The following is a 20,595-nucleotide window of genomic DNA, read 5'->3' on the forward strand; positions in this document are numbered from 1 at the left end:
TTATAGCTTCTGTCCTACTGCCACTTTGGTTTTTCCTCAGCCTTCACTCAAAATCTCTTAATATTTACTTGGCATATTTTCACAGTTTTTCCTCATCTATCTTTCTTCTGTAACAGACCCATTGCCTTTCATCCTGGCCTCTCTGTTTGTATATATTAACAGAGAAAATGTGAAAAAGAAAAATTTCTCCTTCAAGATATTCCTGAGTTTTAATTTAACTTTTCTTTTCTTGATTTTACTGAGGATCCTTCCTCCTGATACCACCATCACTGAGACTTTTTGAACAAATTAAATGATGCAGATGAAAGCAAAATCAATTCCAATCTAAAACAGGAGTAATGTCCCTTACAGAACCCTCAGAAAAATGAGAGTTTCATGTAATTAATAAAGTGAAATAGGAAACACATTCATGGGCTGCTTCAATATCTCTTTACCTGTTGGTGCTGGAGACTGTAAATTGTCTTTGTGTTTTATTGGGGCTCTTGAATTGCATCCAACGGATTTGAAGCATATTTATGTGCACTGTTCGCAGTACATCATTCAAGTTAATGTCCATATATTTTATTGTACGGTTTTTTGTATACACATATATATTTAATAATGAGGTAGTTATCTGATTGATTCACATTCTAGTTGGTAACGTTTTGTTTTTACGATATAAAATAACAGAAGGTAGAACCCAAGTTCTAGTTCTGATTCCCCACTTCTTGAATTAAATTAGTGGTGGTTAATGAAACCTAATCCCTGAATGTCAGTTTCCTCAAATGAGAAACAGTGATAAATACATTCTGTCATGTTCTCTACCTCAGAACCCTGAAACTCCCCATGGAATGCTATCAAGTTGTAGAATCACATGGTAACATGTGGCATCAAATTAATATGAAATAAAAATAATTTTGTATTTCTTTTTGGTTATTAATTTAAAATTGCTTACTACTTTGAAGAGGGACTCCCCTTACACATTTTGAATTAGTGAAATCATAGTAGAATATCCTAAGATGGAAAAAATGTGTCTGTGAAAGCTTAAATTAATGGGGAGTAGGCGAGGGGCTTTGTGCCTTTTAATAAAGTAATGACATTTTCCTGGCCAAGCCATAGAATATGGATTATGATAAGTTAGAATGTATCTGTAGATACTAAAGACAAAAGATTTGACATTGAGAATACGCTGGAAATCCAGGACGCATGGTTATCACATTTTAAAGGCAGTTACCTGGGTAGATTATCAACAGCTTGTCTGACTACATTAAAATACTAAACCAATGTTGGCTTTTACCCTTTCACATCCTAAGCATACTGATTAAAAGTGATTGAGGAAACAAACTTCTCTTACAGTACTAGGTTACGTGCAAAGTAAGAAACACAGAAGCCAATAAAAAATCAGAGAATCTTGCCAAAAAAAATACTTCCAAGTCGATAATGAAAAATTCTTATTATTTAATTCAAGTAATTACTATGTGTTCAGTTAGTAATCTGCATTACAGAAAATAACAGATCTGATTCATGTTAACTCTTGAGCTAAAGATCTTCCTGCAATTCCCCACTGACTTCCTGATACTATTAAAAATATTTCTGTTGGAGGCAAGGCCTCCTGTGATTTGGTCCCTCCACTTTTTCAGCTTTACCAACTGCCATGATCCATTGCCTGCTCATGACTCCAACAATGCAGAAGTTCAGAGTAGCCATGCCATTTCCCATTCATTTATCAAGCTCCCAATGTCTCGCCTATCTTTTGCATTTCTAGTACTTAGCACATTTTTGGGGCACATACTCAGTATTCTGTAAATGGTCACTGAATAAATAAATGAATACATGTTGCAAAACAACGGATGATGTTGGATAAGTGAAAGAAACAGAATTTGCTGTAGTCTCACGGGAGGAAATCAATACACACACTGGGAGCATCTGGCCAGCTCAGTAAGACAGACGGTCATCAATGCAAGGTGAGTGGTAAAGAGACAAGGGAAATGCTTTAGGTATGTTAAGATGACACTGACCTAGCATGGTCAGGAAGGCTTCCTGAAGAAGAGAGGCTTGAAGAAAATCTTCAAGAGTCAGTAGTTTGTAAGTAAACAGGATTGTGAAGGCATTCTGGGCAAAAGTACAATGAGAGAGGGAGGGAGATGGAGAGAGAGAACAAAAAACACTAACACTTGATTATGCTGTGAAAACTTTGCTCCCCAGTATGAGAAAGAGACAGCAGAGAGCCTTGAAAGAGTGCTTGCTTTGCCTTTATTCAATAGCCCATGGGGTGAGAAGAGACCCTGGCATCCTATGGCTATTTTTGGAAACTGGAAGATTACTGGTACCTGTGAGAAAGGGTGCATGTAGGGAGGGACAAACATGTGACATATTGTATATCTAATGCAAAAACTAGGTTTAAAATAAAAACAAAAAAAAAAAATTCACTAAGGTGGTGTTTCTCAAACTTGAAGTGCATCTGATTTCCCTTGAGAGCTGTTAAATCACAGACTGCTGGGCCCCACCCTCTCCTGCCCACTTGCACCCTCTCACCCCCCATCTGCAAGTTTCTGAACTACAGTGGAGCTTGAGAACGTGCATTTCTAACAGGTTTCCAAGTGATGCTGATGCTGCTGGTCCAAGGACCACACCTCAGGACCCATTGCACAGGTTCATCTGCATACAAATTTTGAAGATTCCAATGATGAGACAGAGGATCGAGGGGACCACAGTGGGTCCTGTATCAGAGAACCAGCAGATGGACAGAAGGCTGAGATGACAACTGTTCCTGCAGGTTTTAAGACAAATCTCAGACAGTTCAGTTATGAGCAGATGTTAGTTTTATTACAAAACCTGCTGTACCTGGTGGCTGGGCTACTACCACCCGCAGGGAAGGGAGGCCTTTCCAAGGTCAAAGATCTTTCTTGATAAGAGACATGATAGAAAACAAAAGTAGTTAGTAGATGGCCTTTCATAGAATATATACAAAAAGGAAATAAAGTTTATTTAATCTTTAGATTCTTTTTTAAAGTTTTTTTTAAATGTTTATTTTTTATGTTTTTCTGACAGAGAGGTGGGGGGGAGAGAGAGAGATCACAAGCAGGGGAGGGACAGAGAGAGAGGGAGACAGAGAATCGCAAGCAGGCTCAGTGCCATCAGTGCAGAGCCAACCCTGGGGCTCGAACTCACCAACTGCAAGATTGCCAGCTAAGCCAAAATCAAGAGTCAGATGCTTAACCGACTAAGCCACCCAGGCTCCCCTAGAGTCTTTAGATTCTTGGCTGACAGCTAAGTGGATGAGTAGCTTCTCAGAAAAGGCCTTAATCTAACTAAAATCCATCAGAAAAATGTGTATGCATTTTATGAAGAATGATAATTTTTTCCCAGACGGAGGCTATAAATCACACCGTACAAAAAAGCTCTACCTCAGTCAGATTTGGAATTTTTTTTTTTTTTTAAGTAAACTATGTTTGTGGATGCTTGGTACTGAGATTATAGGGGCTGGTGAATGAAGAATGAATGAATGAATGAATGAATGAATGAATGAATGAATGAGGCATGTGTGTAAGCAAGAGTAAACCAGAATTCATAACTTATTTTTAGTTTAAAAAATTATTTGACACATTTCCCTCCCATACCTATTTAAATATTGAGTTATTATGAAAACATTGGCCATCTTATCCTGGATTTGGGAACTGGTACTTCTCTGTATTCAGTCTGATAGACACTGGGATTAAAAAGTGGTTTAGCAGGGGCACCTGGGTGGCGCAGTCGGTTAAGCGTCCGACTTCAGCCAGGTCACGATCTCGCGGTCCGTGAGTTCGAGCCCCGCGTCAGGCTCTGGGCTGATGGCTCGGAGCCTGGAGCCTGTTTCTGATTCTGTGTCTCCCTCTCTCTCTGCCCCTCCCCCGTTCATGCTCTGTCTCTCTCTGTCCCAAAAATAAATAAAAAACGTTGAAAAAAAAAATTTAAAAAAAAAAAGTGGTTTAGCATTTTGATTTGTTAGAAAGATAACAGGGTGAAATCTCCAAGTCTGAAAATGACATTAGATTGTTCTAAGAAGTGACCAGGGGTAGATTACATAGTGAGCTGTGTGTCATTTGCGGACTAGTACATTTGGGCAGGTGAAGTATAAGGAAATGAATTCAGAGAATGGATGGTTAGCAGAGAGTTATTATCTTAGATATAAGAAAATGATCTAAAGGTTATTACAGACCATTGTCAGAGTCAGTGTGGGACTGTTGCCAAGAAATCAGCAAAATGCGGGAGCTGTAGGGAAAATATTAGAACAGAAAATACTGCATTATTTCTGTACTAAACTACTTGATAAATATTAAGTCTGGCATTCTTTGTCTCCTGTCCTTATCAGCACACTTCAAAAAAGATAAAAATATATTAAAATTCAGCAAGTCACATCACTAAACATGTATTAATTGACGAATGCAAAGGTTATTTTCAGCATTGGAAAATGAAGCCGCTCTCAGTGGCCTGTACAGGTTACAAAGAGTTTTCACTGAAGTGGTTTGTTTGAGTCATTTAGCAACCATGAAAACAGCTATCCTCATAAACCATTTGTTGCAAGGGAGGAAGTGAGCGGGAGTTACTTCTCTCTGGGGCTCTATAAAATGTTGGATTTAAACCATCTGAATTCTGTCTTAGAAGAGACATTATTACCAATAGAAGATACAAGCAGAGATTTTAAAAACTAGAACTGTAAAGCAGAGGTTGAAAACTTTCTGAAAAGGGACAAATAGTAAATGTTTGAGGTTTTGTGAGACATGTGGGTCATACATTCTTTGTTGCAACCACTCGACACACTGCAGTGTGAAAATAAATGAGTTCAGTAGGATTCCAATAAAACTTTATTTACAAAATCAGGCAGTGGGCAGATTTGGTCTGCAGGCCATACTTTACTGATGCCTACTATAGAGAATGACTAACCACGAGTATCATGCTACTTTACTTAGCCTAAGGGGAGCATTTGAATCTGACTAGCCCCAAAAACAGACTACCACTGAAAAATGAATTTATGGTTGCTAAATTCTTATTGAGGAAAATAGGAGATAATTGAAGCATACTTCTGAACTGTATTCTTCTCTTTTCAAAGGATGGATCCTACTGTGTTTTCATCCAGATACTTAGTAACTCCAAGGCAAAAGTGCTTTTATTCTCCTTAGAGTGTCCTCATTCGGCCTTTTGTCTTCAAATAGCACATTAAATTATACAGCTGAGCTATAGACTTTCTTCTAAACCCCAGTCTTGGCTGGCACAAATTCTGGCCTTTTTATTTCCATTTGCCCTTTCAACACGACTCCTTCATTTATCTCCTAAACAGATGTTGCAGTGAAGTATCTTATGACTGGCTCCAAAGATTGGCATATGGCTCCATCTCACCCATTGTCACCTTGTGGGGAATTTGTAGCTGGTGAAGCTAGAGTCAGGCACTCTCTGGCAGGCAGCCGAGGCCTTGGGGATTCAGCACCACTGCTCCTATAATGTGGTGAATCTCCAGGGGAGACGAGGAAAGGCAGCCAAGACATGCCTGCCAATTCCTGGATTTCACAGGTTTCCTCCTGGGAGCCCTCTTCTATCCTTCTCTGCTTCTAACTTGAATTGACTGAGAAAAGAGAGGAAGGACCACTGAATAGAAGCATTCACATTTGCTCTCTAATTTTTCTTCCATAGGAAACGGGCCACCCACAGTGTTGGCAAAAGGAAGGGCAGCCAGAAGGACCTCAGGCCCCCTGATCTTTGGATACATCATGAAGAAATGGAGATGAAAAATATTGAGAAGCCATCAGGTACTGACCCTACGGGAAGGGACTCCCCCATCCAAAGTTGCCAAGACCTCACGCCAGTCAGCCACAGCCAGTCAGAAACCCAGCTGGGGAGCAAAAGCACCTCTCATTCAGGTAAATCTCTCATCTCAGGCATCAGGACAACCCCCCACCATTCTGAAACTTTATTTACAAAAAGTTTCCTCTTTGTCTCCTCTTTGATGGAGACATCTTTCCCTTCAATCTGTGGGTCATTTACCAATAGTTAAAATAATCTGATGTAAATTTGGTTGATTAACTAGTTTCTTTTCCAGCATCCAATTACGTGCCTTTTATAATTGCAACGTTACTTAAAACTTCTAAGAGGTAACAGGTGGTACATTTGGGAAATACTGAAATGTGAAAGCCAAATGAACTTACTGCTTTTTGTTAAATCTCGAATGAGAGTTTTGTCAAAATGTGAAGGTATTTGTACATTTTTTTCATTCCTTATGTCTATGGATAATTGAAAGTTGATTTTAAATTTGCTCTCACGGCACCTGGGTGGCTCAGTCAGTTAAGCATCGGATTTTGGCTCAGGTCATGATCTCACAGTTCGTGAGTTCCAGCCCTGTGTCGGGCTCTGTGCTGACAGCTCAAAGCCTGGAGCCTGCTTCAGATTCTGTGTTTCCCCCTCTCTCTGCGCCCCCCCTTGTTCATGCTCTCTGTCTCTCAAAAACTAATAAAATGTTTTTAAAAAATTAAATTTGCTCTCAATTCATTGCATTAAAAAAATCACACTAGGGTCACATGGCATGTGAAGATAATAACATAACATCTCCTGTTATTTCAGCCTTGGTTACTGTAAAGATCAACTTTTGTCCCTGTGTATTCACATTATATGATCACTAGCCTAGTTTGATGGAGTCTGTCTGCAGGCGATGTTGACATACAACGTGATCAGAAGAAAAAAGCCTACTGTTTAATAAATAGGCACAGAACAATCCATGTCTAGAATAACTAAGAAAATCTAAAAATTGGTTGTAAGATATTTCACTTTCTGTTAGTCATCATATTTTTGAACTGCTTATGGAAAGCAGAAAAATAAACCAAGTACTCTCATCAAAAAAAAACAAAACAAAATAAAACAAAACTCTTGGTCTACTCATGTGTTTGCAGAATGAGTAGCCGTTGTTTTAAAACTGAATTAAAATATTTTAGGTATTGGAATATGTAACTGGCTTACTAGACTTTTTCAGCTTAGAATTGTTTAAACAAGGAATTCGCTTACTGATTTTTAACCATGAGTTGTTGAGTATACTTTTTCTAGCTCTTGAAGAATATATCAAGCAGATTCCTTAACTTTCCCATCATTTTCATTTGGTTAAACTGCATTCAGGTTCTGTCCAAAACTGCCACCTGAAATCTAAATTAAAGGTTCTCCTTTCCTTATGGCCAGCTAGACTTTTGACTCTGAGGACTAGGGCTGTAATTTGTTCTTTAAAGCTTCCAGCACCTTGGAGGAGAGGTGGGGATGGGACAGAAGGAGGGGGCACAGTCTGTTTCAGAAACACCTTTACTTATTCCTCCTACTTATTTGTTCTTCCTGGCTTTGTAGGAGGATGGGGAAGGGAGATGAGGAGAGAGGCAAGGAGAGAGGGCAGAAAGGACAGTTTGAAGGGCTGTGCTGCTTTGTGAGCACATGGACTGTCCTCATGCAACATCCAAATTCTGGGTCTCTTGTGAAACACAAGTACGAATTCTTTATGAGATCCTGTGGGATTCTTCCCCTGGCTCATTACACCATGTGAGATATCAAGTCAGGGCTTACCCCACTCCTACCAAGAACAGCTCTGTCACCCTCACTGTTTTAGGTGGGTCAGGTGCACTTGGGTGAAATCCAGCAAGAAGACTCAAGCTTGAGCAACTTTTCAAGTGCCCACTTGACCCAGAAGAAGCTCCTACTTCTTTTCCAGGCCAAATGATGAGAGAGCTTATACTCCACTGCTGTCACTCTTTCAGTCTTGCTCTCTTCAATAACCTCTTCCGATTAAATATACACAGGGTAGACCAGCAAGCCAGCTGCCTGAAGAGACTACTATCTGGAGAGTGAATGAAAGGTAGATCTCTTTTGCAGGAACCTCCACACTTTACAGGTGTTTATTCTGGCAGCTTTGGTTCCTAGTGGGGCATTAGGAGAGCATACCTCTGCCTCCCACTGGAGGGGACAGAATTGCTTCTCAGCCTGCAGAAGATTTTGCCAATTATTTCTAGGATTCCTCCTTCTTTATTTTTCCCTTTCTCATTTATATACTAAAATGGCATTTGGAGTGGGGACAGCCAGACTACTTTTGATCATTTAATAAGTCCTGGAAGAAGCTTAACTTCAAGTGATGGCTGTTTTGTTTTTTTGTTTTTTTTCTTTTGTTTTTGTTTTTTTTTTTTTTTTTTTTTTTAGAATGAGAGGGTTCTTGTGCCTATTTGTTTTTAATTTGAGGACCTACTTGCCAACTCTATTGTAAAAGGAAAGTAGAACTCAAAATCCTGCTGGTTATATTTTCCATTATAGTAAGCATTCTCTGTACTCTCCTGGTTAAAAGAACAAAACTCCATGTCAATAAATAGTATACTTTTAAGTGCTCTGGTCTACTAGGAAACTTTTAAAACATTTTCCGTGGGGTAGACTTTTCTGAATGATTTTAGGTCAGTCTTAGGAGTCTTATTCCCCTCTTCTGTCTTTTGGGTAGTTTTTTCAAATATTCAACTTTGAGTCATAGCTTTGCTGGAAAATATTATTTATTTTTGTGCCTGTAGGAAATCCAGAGTTTGTTTGTTCTTTCTCCTTTAGTCGTTTCAAAAGGGTACATCTTGCGTAGCTTTATTGTCTTGTATAGTTCTGTATAGATTTTTGGAGGATGTGTGGACAGATACAAATCTAGGCAGCTGCCATTATCTGGGCTGCATAGAAATTTCCCCCATCAGTATTTTAAATTTTATTAACTACTATTTTAATTTGAAAAAAGAATATGTGCATGTAATTTTAAAAGAAAAAAAATAGTACAAAAAGTTGTGAAAATAATATCCAAAGGAAGTAAAAAGTATGAGTGCCTTTCCCCATCCCCAAATTCCTTATCCCTTTCATGAAAGGAAGGCAATGTTAAGAATTTTGTGTGTAACCTTTGTATACAAATATATATATATATACATATATATATATATGTATATATATATATATATATATATACACACACACACACACATACAACATATATCATATATAATATACAGATACATTTACATTTATATATTTATACACATACAAATGTGTATGTATATATAATATGCTTTCATATGTATATTACACAAATGATACACATACTATTCAAAACTTCAGTTTTATTGTTCTCAACATGTATTTTTTTTTAAATGTTTATTTGTTTTGGAGAAAGAGAGACAGAGACAGAGAGCGAGCAGGGGAGGGGCAGAGAGAGAGGAGACAAAGAATCCGAAGCAGGCTTCAGGCTCTGGGCTGACAGCACAGAGCCCACGTGGGGCTAGAACCCATGAACTGTGAGATCATGACCTGAGCCGAAGTTGGACACAACCGACTGAACCACCCAGGTGCCTTTCAAATGTATTTTTTATATACATTTTAAATCTACACAAACCATTCTTACCACTTTTAATGACTCTTTAGAATGACATTTTGTGGCATTATAATAGATGTATATAACTATGCCTAGACTTACTTTTAAAAAATGTAGTTTATTTTCTGAGTTTTTATAATAAGATGTAATGTCTTTGGGTTCTAAGTACTAGTTGCATAAATTATGGTAAATTCATACAATGGGATGTTAATGGAACTGTTAAAGAATGATAAAACCGGGGCACCTGATTGTCTCAGTCAGTAGGGCATGTGACTCTTGATCTCAGGGTCAGGAATTCAAGTCCCACATTGGGCATACAGTGTACTTAATAAAATAAAATAAAATAAAATAAAATAAAATAAAATAAAATGGATGGTGCTCATAAACTTAGAAACATGAGCATTTTTAAATACATAAATAAATAACACTGACTTGACAGAGAAAGACATTCATATTACTGAGAAGTTTACAAAATGATATATATGGTATAATGCAACTTTAGTAAATATATATATATATACGTTAATATATACCTTCTCACTTTCACATATAAACACGTAAGCAAACCTGATAAGGAACAAAATATAAACAATAGTTCTTTCTGAGTAATGAGGTTATGATACATTTTATTAATGTTTGTGCAATGGGAGTATATTGATTGGGTAACAAAAAAGTAGGTATTATTATTTAAATATCAATAAAATAAAAAAGGCATTGGCATGCCTGGCTGGAAATTATGCAAAGTGTTGCATCATTGAAAAAGGTGTATCTCTCAGTATTGTTTTTCTTGTAGGTCAAGACACTGAAGAAGCAGGGAGTTCCATGTCTACTCTGGAAAGGTCACTGGCTGCCCGCCGAGCCCCTCGGGCCAAGCTTATGATTCCTATGGATGCTCAGTCCAACAATCCTGGTGGGTAAAGATTGGAACCACAATGAAGAAATGAAGGGTTTTCTGTTTTCATCTTTTCTATATCAAATTATCAAAAATATTTAGAGTTTCCCCTGAATTTTCTGGGCATCTGGACAAAATGAAGAATGACTAAAACCCTAATTTATAATTTGAAGTCAAACATACACTGCTATTGTGGTTTCTCTTGTATATAATCCAATTGCAAAACATATGGCTACAGTGTTAAGGAATTGTAAAAAAAAAATATGAATTCATATAAAAAGAATGGAAATTTCTGTCACTATTATTGATCTTATTCTAATGATCACATTCATAGTTGGGTTTGTTCTTTTTTTACTTTTTTAATGGGTCCCATTTCCAGTTTTAAATAATCTAGCACCCTTGAAGCAAGTGTTAACAGATATCCAGTTACTACCCTCTTATTTTTGAAGTTTTCTGTCATATTCCCACATTTACTGAAGATATTAGCACACCTGGGGATCGCTGCCCTTCTAGTTACCTCTGTGATTAATCTTGGTAATTATAATTTCCATGTAGGTAATTCATCCAATGACAGTAGAATGTTGGTCCCTTTATGGTGCCTACAATGATGCTGGCTCCTTCCCACCTCAATTCATCAAGTCCGTGTCATGCACTAAACCAATCATTGTAACCCTTATAATCTCCAGTTTCTATCATCCCTTTTTCTATTTGTTACTTTCCTGCTCACTTATTTTATTCCCCCCTTGCCAACAATTCTTCAATCCCACTAAGACCTCCAGTGCATTAACTCTGACACCTTCCCACTGTCCCTCATCTGCTTCCTGTCCTGATTAGCCTCCAAACTCAACTGAGAAGTCATAGTCATTTATCATCCTCAGTCCCTTGCAAACACCCTCATCTCTGTTGGTCCTCCTTCCCCATCATATTCACCAGAAAAAAACTCAACCCTGTTTAATTGGCTCCACTCTACTAACAGCTGATTTATCTGGAGAAAACACATGACTTCCTTGCCAGGTATTAGCAGTCAAATACCACCAAATAGTGGTGTTTGGTAATGCCACTCATTTCTCCATTCATTCATTATTTCGGGTTATAAAATGAATGTCTTATATCTATTCTTCTCAGACTCCCCAAATCTCTCTTTTTTCCCCATGCTCAGCCAATAATTTGGCTTCTTACATTACCAAGAAGAGAGAAGCATTGAGAATTGGTATCCTTATCCTTCCATCAAATCTAGTTAATGTGTTTGTGCTCCTGTCTCAAGCCAAGTCTTTCCCCTGTTGCCATCCCTTCTCACTTACTTGGGGAATCTTGTAAGTATCCCTTCCATTTCTGGTATCATCCATTTTCTCTCTTCATAGATAATTCCAACTGGCATACAAACATTCTGTCACAACTGCTGTTTTAAATACCATCTTTGGGTACTACTTTCCCCGCCAACGACAGCCTATTCCTCTCCCTTCCCGAAAAACTCCTTTAAAAGTTGTCTATACTGGCTTTTCCCTCTTTGTAATCTTCCTTATTAGTTTTAATGAGACAGTTTCTGTCCACTGAAACCAGAGTTTCAAGGTTATCAATAATCTCCACATTGTGAAAATAAATGGTCAAGTCTCAGATGCTCAGCAAAATTTGACATAGCTTCTCCCTTTTTTTTTTTTTCATGAAACACTATCTTCACTTGCCTTATGGTATACTAAATGATCCTGGTTTTCTTTCTTTCCCATCGCTGCTCCTTTTGAGTATCTTTTACTTATTCCTCCTTTTATGCCCAGTCTCTAAGTCAGAGAATGCCCCACAGCTCAGTCTTCAGCCTTTTCTCTTCTCCCTACCTAGATCTTTCTATGATGTCATTTTGTTCTGAGAGCCTTAACGCCATCTAAATCTTACTAAATTCCAAATTTTATCTCTAAGTTAATCTCTTATAACCCATATCAACTTTCATATCAACCATTGACTCAATACTTCCATATGGCTGTCTAATAGGCAATTCAGCTATGGAGATCCTACTTTTCATGATTCTCTTTCCCACCTCCAAACTTGGTCCTCCTACTTCTTTCCCTATTTCAATAAATGTTACCACAGTTCATCCATTTACTCTTGTTGAAAACTCTAGTTTCATACTCTTTAATCCAAATTTCATCACACCCCAAATTCAGTCTTTCATCAGTACTACAGTTCTTGCTTACAATACCTGATTTGGTCCCAAATCTGACCACTCCTTCCCATCTCAACTGCTCTGTCCTAACCCATGCCACCACCATCTGTTACAGATTCTTGACCACAGTTCTAAACCTGTAACTAGTCTCTTTTCTTTAGCTCTTGCCCCTGTAGCGAGTTGTCTGTAGAGCAGCCATTCAATTGTATGAATTAGATGATGGTATTCCTCTTAACTTCCCGTAACATATAGAGTGAAATCCATGATTTTACCATGTCCTACAAGGCCCCATGTGATAAAACCTCTGGACTCATTTCTCATTTCATCTCCTGCTACTACTCTAATCCTTTTCAGCCTCATAGCCTTCCCCTCTGTTCTTTGGATAATAACACACGTTCAAATGCAAGGACTTTTCACTTGCTCTTCTCTTTCCCTAGAATCTCTTTTCATAGATATTTACATGGCTTTTCCTTAATTTCATTCAATTCTGTGTTCAACAGCTCCCACTATAGGTCTTCCCTGACAAATGTCACACATAGCATCTGTGCTCACTCTCTGCTCTATATATTGTGCTTTGTTTTTCTTTATTAATGTGTATGACCATCCTGTTCACATTTTTGTATTTGTTTATTTGTTTCCTGTATTTTAATGTAATTTCTATGAGGGTAGAGATTTTGTCTCTGTGATCAGTTCATATCCTCAATACTCAGAACAGAGCCTGGGAGGCTTCAATCAAGATAATTTAGGTGAATGAATTAACAGTTCCTTCTCTCTACTTTACTATATGTCATGTTTCCTCTATGCTCCATTGCAGCTTTCAGTGTTACTCTAATAAGTACAAAAACTTTTATGGAATTTATAATGGATTCTAGCTCTTCAACTCATGGGATAGATACAATTATTATGCCTCTTTCTCTAATAAGGAAACTGAGTCTTGCAGAGTTTAAGTACCTAGCTTTTAGTCACACAGCATCTAAGTGGCAGAACCAGAATTTGGACTCACAAGGTCTGGCTTCAGAGTTCTGAGCTCCTAATCACTAAGCTCCCTACAGAGGTGCCCTGTGAAGCCATTGTCCTTCTTTCATTTCTTTCATTACATACAGAGACATTTACGCTGAGCTGTTTCACTTTTCCCCTCCGGCTACTTTCCTCTTGTAACAAAGTTCTAGTGGTGCCAGTCTTCTATAGTTTCTTCTGTGTCAACTATACCCAAAAAAAATCCTTTGTGGACCCTTGTGTTCCATGTACAACCATCTTATGCAATAAGTTCTCATATCTTGTTGATTTTCCTTCCACAATATCTTGAATCCCTGGCTACCTTCCCATTCCCTGGAGTCATATGTTAATTCTCTTCTTTATGACCTCACACCTGAACTGTCGAAACAGCTTCATAAGGAGTCTTCCCCCCTTCTAGCATCTTCCAGATTCATATGTATCCTGCCTGACAGGTGTGTTCCTAAAACAACTTAAATATGGCATTCCATTCTATAAATTTCTCCAAAGGCTCCCCGTTGCCTGCCAAGAAAAAAACACCTACAAACCGCTGAGCATCTCACATTTAAGTCTACATTTCTAGTATCCTGTTCCTATGCCTAGATAGATATAGTAGGTAGTTAGGTAGGTAAGTAGGTAGGTAGATAGATATAGAGATAGAGAGATAGAGATATATCGTAGATTCCTGCAAGGCTAGACTAAATTGCCTGTCCATAAAAATACATGGTCTTTTCTTTGTTTTTTCCCTCTGAACATTTCCTTCTTTTTGGAATGACTCAGTGGCTATCTCTACCTAACAAAGTTGTATGCATTTTTCACAGACCAGAGCAGATAGTGATGCTCTCATAAATTCTTTCTTTTCTGAATGTTGTATCCAGAAAATGATGGCTTCCTTTCTCATGTTTGAATAGCATTTCATTCTACTATATTCGTGGCATTAATTATGTACTGCCTCATATGTTTAGGTATTCCAGTCCAAATCTGTCCTTTTCTAACAGGTTGTGAATTACTTCATGATAGGGAGGGAATGCATCTAATTCGTCTTTGCATTCATACATTGTATAGCTCAATACTAGCACAAAACTGGTGCTTGCTAAACGTCTGTCATATGAATGAATGAATAAGTAAATGCAGTATAAGACTGCCTTGTGTTTGTAACACACCAGTGTTTAAGGACCTTTCTTAAAATCAGTTATAGTTAGAATATCTTCTAATAAGATTTTATGATGTATTAAGGGCAGTTAAAATTGTTTTTACTAAATAGGAAAGGAAATAATGAGCTTAGAAAGAATGAAAAATGAAATGAAACCTAACAAATACTGAGAATTTCTGAATATTATTCACTTGCTAAATGCCTTGCTAATTACTATTTCAGTGAATCCTCATAATATTATCATGTGGTGAGATTATCCTGATTTTACAGATAGCGAGACTCAGATAAGATAAGAGACTCAGCTTACTGACTTACCTCAGGACACACCTGGACAACCTCTGAACCTCTGGTATTCTGCTTCTCCAAGGGCTAAGATGATTTGCATGCCTTATATTATTTATATACTTTTAAAAAAGATTTTTGACAGTAGCCCATCCAATTTACAATTATGGAAACTAGGAATGTGAGAGTAGGAACCCAAAACCTGTGCTAGATCTGTCCACTGCATTGTGCCACCTCAGGTTGTCACCTGGAGCTCCAACTTGCTCTTTGCCTAAAACAGCAAACCTTTCCTTATTCCTGGTGTCCTACTCTACATGAATGGGGGCCGTAAAATGACCAGCAACTAATTTTGTTGCTATCTTAAAAATTATCATATAATGCAGGTACATTATTTTAAATAGTTAAATAGTTTTATAAAATGTATAAGAATATTCTGACCCAGCAATCCCAATCTTTTTATTTATATATATTTTTTTAATGTTTATTTATTTTTGAGACAGAGAGAGACAGAGCATGAACGGGGGAGGGGCAGAGAAAGAGGGAGACACAGAATCGGAAGCAGGCTCCAGGCTCTGAGCCATCAGCCCAGAGCCCGACGCAGGGCTCAAACTCACGGACCACGAGATCGTGACCTGAGCTGAAATCGGACGCTTAACCGACTGAGCCACCCAGGCACCCCAACAGCAATCCCAATCTTATACCAGTTTTAACCTTGGGTAAAATTACCCAGCAGAGATACATAATGTATTCACCAAAAGACGCAAACAAGAATATGTGTGGCAGTACCGTTCCCCATATCATATCTTTATTACACCATAACATATTCATTATATTCTGTGGAATATAATGCAGCAATGAAATTGAACAAACTAAAATGCCATAAACAATAGGGAGAATCTCACAGATAAAATGTTGTAAGACAGAAACCTAACACATTCATGAGATTCAACTTATATAAATTTTATTATTATTTTAAGTTTCTAACATTATTTAGGAGAGACAGAGTGTGAGTGGGAGAGGGGCAGAGAGATGGAGAATTCCAAGCAGGCTCTGTGCTGTGAGCACCTAACCCAACGCAGGGCTCGAACTCAGGAGACTGAGATCATGACCTGAGCTGAAATCAAGAGTCAGACGCTTAACCAACTGATCTACCCAGGTGCCCCTCAATTTATGTAAAATTAAAAACAGGCAAAATAATCTATTGGGTCAGAATTCTGAAGAGCAGTTACTCTTGATGGGAGATGATCAGTGACCAGAAGAGACCATAGGGCAACTTCTGATAATGTTCTATTTCATGCCCTCGATGATAGTTGCAAGGCATTTCACTTTGGAAAATCACTGAGCACTACTTTGGATATTCCAATTTTCAAGATATATATTATACCTAAATAAAATTTCTATGAGAAATGAAGACTCAATAGAAAATATATCTTTGAAGTAACTTTGTCATATCATATTCTTTGTTACCTCCAAGCTCTATGTTGGTAAAACTCTATCTAACGAAAGGAAATGACTTCAACATATAATCAAATTTGATTTTAAAATAAATTCTTAAGCTTTCTGATAAATAAAATAAACTCTTTGCAATTGACATGATTGATAGGTCTTAGATAACTCTGCTGAACAAATTGTAAATCTGTATCTTGGCAGAGCTATGATTTCATTCAGAAGAGTAGATACATTTTCTGATGGCCCACTTGCAGTATTATTTAGATTTATCAAGTCTTTCATCTACTGAGTCTTATAAACTACATCATAGCATCGCGCTGATTTCTAGTCACATGTATGAAGATGTTTGCTGTTCCACTTAAGAATCGCTATTTTTGTAAGACTGTCTTTTCCCCTTTTCCTTGACATTTCTCAGCATGCTTTATAAAATGTAAATTAGCAGATCAAATATAGACTATCTGAAGTGGCTTTTTGTTCTTAAAATCCATGGGGAAATGTATTTAATTTCATTGGAGTGCAACATCTGTTTATTTGTCTAAGGTTTGTCAACTTATTGGTTGAAAACATTATGTGGCCTCTGTTGCTCCTATCCCTGAACACATTTCACAACAAAGTAAACTAATGCTCATGAGAAACACACTAGCTGAAAGCACAGGCAAAAATACCCACGTATTTTGATTTTCCAATCCCGAGCACTTTGTTTTAAAATGGTAGCAAAGGCTGACTATTTTTAGAATGACCAAAGAATTATTTTAAATGTTTTTTCTTATTATAAGTGAAATTATTTATGAAAAATCAGAAGCAACAGGGCACCTGGGTGGCTAAGTCAGTTAAGCATCTGACTCTTGGTTTCAGCTCAGGTCATAATCTTTCAGTTCATGAGATGGAGCCCCAGTTGGGCTCTGTGCTGATGGTGTAGAGTCTGCTTTGGATTCTCTCTGTCTCTCTTTCTGCTCCTCCCCCACTATGTTTTGTTTTCTCTCTCTCTCAAAATAAATACACTTAAAAAAAAAAAGAAATCAGAAGCATCAAGTATAACTTTCCTGAATTTTTAAAGGGTATTTAAGGGTCATATGCTGGGTTTTCAGGAATCAGACTCTGAGACAGAATTTAGAATACAGGCAATTTATTAACAAGTGCTTTCTGGAATAACACTTGTGAGGGTAAGGGATGCAGGACTGGGAGGAGGGAGAAATTGAACTGGTGACATAGTTTAATGGGAGCTGCAGCTGACCCTATGGGTTGCTCTGGTGCTGGGCTTGCCCTTAGCGTTTTCCCAAAGGAGGCAAGGGAGGTGGGTTTCTGGACTTTGTCTCAAGTATGATGCAGGCTGCCCCTGCAAAGTGGGGTGTAATCTTGGGCAAGCAACTTCTTTGGCTGAGGGCAATTCCTGGAAGGATAAAGATTTACTTACATTTCTAGTATTTTATTACCTGATGGAACATAAGTATTTGTTTGACCTTGTTTCCCCCTTCCATTTTCAACCTGTGTTTTCTTCTGTAAAATGCTAGAGGAAAGGCGAGGAAGCAGAAATGGGAGGGATATAGATCGAAGCAGGTGACCTCTAAGATTACATTAGTTATAAAATTCTGATAATTAAATGTATGAGAGTTTATTGGGCAGGAGCCTCCTGAATTTCATTTTTTTCTGTTTCCCTGTACATCTTTAAGGGGAAAAAATGCAATCCCAGCTTTTAAGGGAAAAAAAGAAGTCTGAAAAAGTGGCCTGAAAGTATCTAGTAAAAAGACTAAGGCAAAGGAAGGCATACAGTTTTGCTTTTGTGATAGCTTAGAAGCTGCTTATGACCACTGGTTTGGGGCTTTCTAGAACATTCACTGTGAAAGCCAACTCTTTTTTTCCCCACTCCCACCATCTGCTTTAGTAACTTGACTGCAGAACTCAAACAATGGGTTGGAGAAGCTATTGAGAAGTGAAGAAGCAGATTTTAAAAACTAGAATTCTGTTGGCTTGAGGTGCTGTACTACCAGAATTCCATCTTTTACTGATATGAAGATCATTCCAACCCCTAAAACATTTGATTCCAACTCAGAATCCTTGCCTGAACCTTGCATTCATGGTGTAAGAAGCCAGTATCCTAAGACTGATCCCAGCTTAACAGGTTCTAGAACTGGGCATTCATTCTATCACCCTGTAGCCCCTGTGAATGCCTACATCCGACCAAGAATGCTTTCCTAGGATTACTGAGTGCAAACAAACAAACAATTTTAAGATCTGTTGGATCCCTGGAGATTGATAACAATTACCAGCTTTTTCGAAGGGCTGACCCCTGACGCTCCTCTCTTCTGTACTAAGGAAGATCTCTCAAATCCTCATAGCCACTCCACAAAGTTGGTATTATTCTCATCTCCACTTTACGAAGAGAAAACTAAGAAATAGTGACCTTAAATCACTTGCCAAGCTAATGAGCAATTATCCATTACTACATAACACTTTACCTCCAAAATGAAACAACATAAAACAAGCACTCATTTTCTCAACAGCTTCTATCACGTCCACAGGTTTTCCAGCATGTCCTCAAGACGTGACTCCTGGCTTCCCCCAGAGGGAGTGATCTAAAAGAGAGAGGATAATCTTTTTTTTTTTTAGTTTATTTATTTATTGAGAGAGAGAGAGAGCAACCAGGGGGGCAGAGAGAGAGGGAGAGAAAATCCCAAGCAGGCTCCACACTGTCAGCACAGAGCCTGACACAGGGCTCGATCTCATAAACCATGAGATCACGGCCTGAGCTGAGATCAAGAGTTGGATGCTTAACCACCTGAGCCACCCAAGTGCCCTCGAGGACAATCTTTTTAAACCTGATTTAGGAAGTGGAATTTCTTCTGCATTTCTATAACATTCCATTGGTCACCAGACCAACCCTGGTGAAATGTGGCAGGGAACTCCCCAAAGATGTGAATATCACAGTGATACTCAATGGGAGGCATCTTAGATACTGGCTGTGACACCTACTCAGTGCTAAAGTGGCAGAACTAGATAATGAACCCAGGCAGTTTGACCTCAGTGCTTGGGCTCTTTAGCATGATATGGAGAATAACGACAGAACACATATTTGTGAATGTTCACACTTTTCCTAAAGAGGACTTTGGTGGACTTTTGGTGGACTTTTTCGTGTATATTCCATGAAAAGTGTTTGCCAATGGACACCTGAAAATGTGAAGGAGATAAAAAAAATATTTATCAAAGGCCATAGGCACTAAATTTCCAAGTAGTCCAACTGATATATCGGTCATTGCAGAAAAGATGTGGTAAGGAGAGGCAGAATGAGAAATCATTTCACATAAATTCTTTCCACTTCGAAATATTATCTTTACTCTTATTTTTCTGCCTCTCCTCTTCAGCACCTCTCTCAACTATGTCAAGTACCATGTTGAAAAATACCTACAGAGGGCTTTATTTATTAAAATTATAGCTTAAAAAAATCTCTACTTTAGATTTCCTATAGGTTGTGTTTATTGCTAACATTTTTAAGAATGTTGTAAAAGCTTTCAGATATCAGTGTGCCCTGTTCAGAGAGCTAAGTAATTTGGTGAGGAAATTTCAACTTGAAAATTCTTTGTGCATCAGTGTGAGATATAAATTCACTTGTCAGCAAGCTGTGTCAGAGCAGATTTCTTGTCATCTTTGGCCACAGAGCAGAGATTTATTGAAAATTCTTGATGATATCGCTCTCCGAGTTGTTTTACATAAACATAGTGCAGCAAATGCTTTGAACTATAGTGTGAATAAGAGAGAGAGAGAGAGACAGAGGCAGAGACAGAGAATGTGTGTGTGGATGTGGATGTGTGTTTCTGGCTTTTAAAACTGACACGTAGCAGAAAAATACTAAAAAGCATTTCAATACATTGTGTTGTATCCAACTTACTTTAGAATGATCATTTCTGCAACAACTATGTTATAAGTAGGTGTAGACTTCTGTGCCCTTTTAGAAATGAATCATGAATCAAAATACTTCAGAACCAAAGCTTTGGAATACAGACTATTCTATGTCAGGGAATAGAACTATGGGAATTGCTGAAATGCAGAAACATACAATAGGTTTATTATTTTTTAAAGAATTATTATTTGCAAGCCATTTGTACCCAGGTCAGTAGTGAAAATGCAAAACTCTTAGAAAGGAAAATTTCTTTCTTCAATAATGAAAGACTTGGAACTGCAATATAAATTTAATCTCTTGGGTTCTCTCAGCTCTCTGATTTTATATTCTGTGGCTTGCCAAATTATTTTTTGTTTCTCCATTCAAATTTATTCAGCTCCAACCAAGAGATATGTATGAAATTCTTTTTCTA

At 37.9% G+C, this 20,595-nt stretch overlaps 1 protein-coding gene across 2 annotated transcripts in view; it reads left to right on the forward strand.

The window, feature by feature from the left end:
• Positions 1 to 20,595, forward strand: part of DCC (DCC netrin 1 receptor) — a 1,134,523-nt gene that overhangs the window by 1,066,727 nt on the left and 47,201 nt on the right. For both annotated transcript variants that reach the window (XM_078435224.2, XM_078435225.2), the window contains exons 24-25: positions 5,647 to 5,873; positions 10,158 to 10,274. In XM_078435224.2, the coding sequence (XP_078291350.1) occupies positions 5,647 to 5,873; positions 10,158 to 10,274 (344 nt within the window). The remainder of the gene's footprint in view (positions 1 to 5,646; positions 5,874 to 10,157; positions 10,275 to 20,595) is intronic.

The sequence above is a fragment of the Panthera onca genome, chromosome D3 (assembly GCF_046562875.1).
Source record: "Panthera onca isolate mPanOnc1 chromosome D3, mPanOnc1 haplotype 2, whole genome shotgun sequence".
NCBI classification, from domain to species: Eukaryota; Metazoa; Chordata; class Mammalia; order Carnivora; family Felidae; genus Panthera; species Panthera onca.